The sequence below is a fragment of the Lupinus angustifolius genome, unplaced genomic scaffold (assembly GCF_001865875.1).
Source record: "Lupinus angustifolius cultivar Tanjil unplaced genomic scaffold, LupAngTanjil_v1.0 Scaffold_166_12, whole genome shotgun sequence".
NCBI classification, from domain to species: Eukaryota; Viridiplantae; Streptophyta; class Magnoliopsida; order Fabales; family Fabaceae; genus Lupinus; species Lupinus angustifolius.
Window position 1 is genome coordinate 1 of NW_017726261.1, and position 2709 is coordinate 2709.

The 2709-nt window shown below is 37.8% G+C and overlaps 1 protein-coding gene across 1 annotated transcript; it reads left to right on the forward strand.

Annotated features, from left to right (window-relative positions):
* Positions 1 to 75: 75 nt before the first annotated feature.
* On the forward strand, positions 76 to 1339 carry LOC109340385. Its single transcript, XM_019578061.1, has 2 exons — positions 76 to 543; positions 611 to 1339. The coding sequence occupies exons 1-2, from the start codon at positions 76 to 78 to the stop codon at positions 1337 to 1339; spliced, it is 1197 nt and encodes a 398-aa protein (XP_019433606.1).
* The last annotated feature ends 1370 nt before the right edge of the window (positions 1340 to 2709 follow it).

Sequence of the window (2709 nt, forward strand, 5' to 3'; positions counted from 1 at the left end):
AAATTTGTTGATGGAACAATCAGTGAACCAAAACAACAAGATGCAGATTATGATGCATGGGATCGATGCAACACAATGATCCTTTCTTGGATTGCAAGATGTCTTACTCCTCAAATTGGACAAAGCACCGTATACATAGATAGTGCTTATGAGCTATGGCAAGATTTGAAGGAAAGGTTCTCCAAGGGAGATCACTTTCGAATGTCTGATGCACTACAAGAATTGCATTCTGTTAGGCAGGGAGACAGAACTATCTCAACATATTTCACAGATTTGAAAACTTTGTGGGAAGAATTAGAGTCTTTGAGGCCTATGCCTTCATGCTCATGTCAACCAAGATGCAGTTGTGACATGATCAAGATTATAAAGAGTGACAAGGACAATGAATATGTTATTTGCTTCTTAAAAGGATTAAACGAGGAATTTAATACAACAAAGGCACAAATCTTGTTGATGGAGCCACTTCCTTTGATAAATAAAGCTTTCTCATTACTCCAACAACAAGAGAGGCCACAAACAGAAAACAATTCGATAAACTCGAAGGTGCTTTTCAATAGCACTGACATATTGTGGAAGAGATAACCATACGGTTGATACATGTTATTTTAAGCACGGATTCCCTCCAAACTCACAAGGGAGCAGAGCTAGCCAAGAAAGTGGATTGGTTAACAATGCCATCGCAAATGATGCCTCAGATCTCAAAGGGATCATGGAAGGACAAGAAGAGGAGCAAAGAAAGAAGACAAGCTTTAATTTTGGACCACAACAATATGCACAATTGACCTCATTACTTAAAAGTGTTGGTGAACCTAAAGCCATTAATGAAGCAGACTGCAGTCACAAAGTAAATCAGCTGAGCATGAGGCCCTTTGACATTAGCAAAATTGATCAAAGCCAAGAAAGACAGGACCTCACAGGTAACACTTCACTCTGGATTCTGGACACAGAGGCAACAAATCATGTGTGCCCTGATTTGTCCATATTTGATGCATTCCATAAAATTAAACATATCACTGTGAGCCTACCAAATGGTTCCTCTGTGCAAGCTAATTATGCAGGGACCATCATATTCTCTGAATATTTAGTACTGCATGATGTCCTACTCATACCTGAATTTGCTTTCAACTTGATATCTGTATGTAAGCTCACTAAATCTATGAAATGTAGGCTAATCTTTGATGATTTGAAATGTGAAATCCAGGATATGACTACCTCGAAGATGATTGGACATGCTAGAGTGAGGAATAGCCTATATGTGCTTAAGAAAGTAACAAATAAGAGAACTGCTTTGTGTAATAACTTGAATACTGCTCTGAATGTTTCTTTCTTTGACTTATGACACTTTAGGTTAGGCCATCCATCATCTTCTATAATGAACACAATCTGTAAAGAATTCAGCTATGTGCATTTTGATTCAGATAAGATTTGTGATTACTGTTATATTGGTAAACAAACTAAGCTCTCTTTCCCTAATAGCATGAATAGAAGTATTGATTGTTTTGATCTAATTCACATGGATATTTGGGGCCCTATCTCTAATGTTTCTATACATGGACATAAATATTTTCTTACTGTTGTAGATGATTATAGTAGGCATACCTGGATCTACCTAATGAAGTCTAAGGGTGAGACTAGATCATTGATGCAACAATTTATTAGATTAGTTCAGACCCAACACAGTAAAACTGTTAAAGTGGTAAGGACGGATAATGGGGTAGAATTTAACTCACCAAGCTTCTTTAGGGAACTAGGAATTATACACCAGACCTCTTGTGTTGAAACACCACAGCAGAACTTAGTAGTTGAGAGAAAGCACAGGCATTTGTTAAATGTTACAAGAACTCTCATGTTTCAATCAGGATTGCCAAAGGCTTACTGGTCCTATGCTGCATCTCATGCAGCATACCTAATAAATAGAATTCCTACACATGTTCTCAAAAATAGATCCCCCTATGAGTTACTAAAGGGGTCTAAACCAAAATTAGATGAGCTAAGAGTGTTTGGGTGCCAGTGTTATGCCTCCACCTTAACCCAAAATAGGACCAAGCTTGATCCTAGAGGTAGGAAATGTGTCTTCATATGGTACAAGAGTGGTACAAAGGGATATGTTATTTTAGATCTTCAGACTAGAGAAATTTCTATATCTAGGCATGTAGTCTTTCATGAACATTTATTTCCTTACAAAAGTGAGCATTCAATAGATGACAGCTGCACTAGTGACTTGGGAGTTCTATTAGATCCTCAGATTTTTTGTCCTAGGCAGCCTTCTTCCAATGAGAATGATGTTATTAATGCTCCTATTAATTCAAACACATATGAAGAAAATCAGGGCATAGAGAATACCACTGAGTTAAGAAGATCAAGCAGAATAAGGCAACCCCCTACCTACTTGCAGGATTTTCACTGCAATTTGCATAGTGCACATAGCCTAATAAAATTAGACAATGTACACCACCCTCTAGAGTCTGTTCTCTCATACAAAGCCATATCTAAGCCTCACCTTCACCATGCCCTTAGCATAATCATTCATAATGAGCCTAGACACTAGAACCAGGCCATCAAAGAAACCCACTGGATACAAGCCATGCAGGAAGAGCTAAATGCTCTAGAACTTAATAATACCTGGACAATCATGGATCTACCATCAAATAAAACATCTATAGGGTCAAAGTGGGTTTACAAGATCAAGTATAAGTCTGATGGCACTAT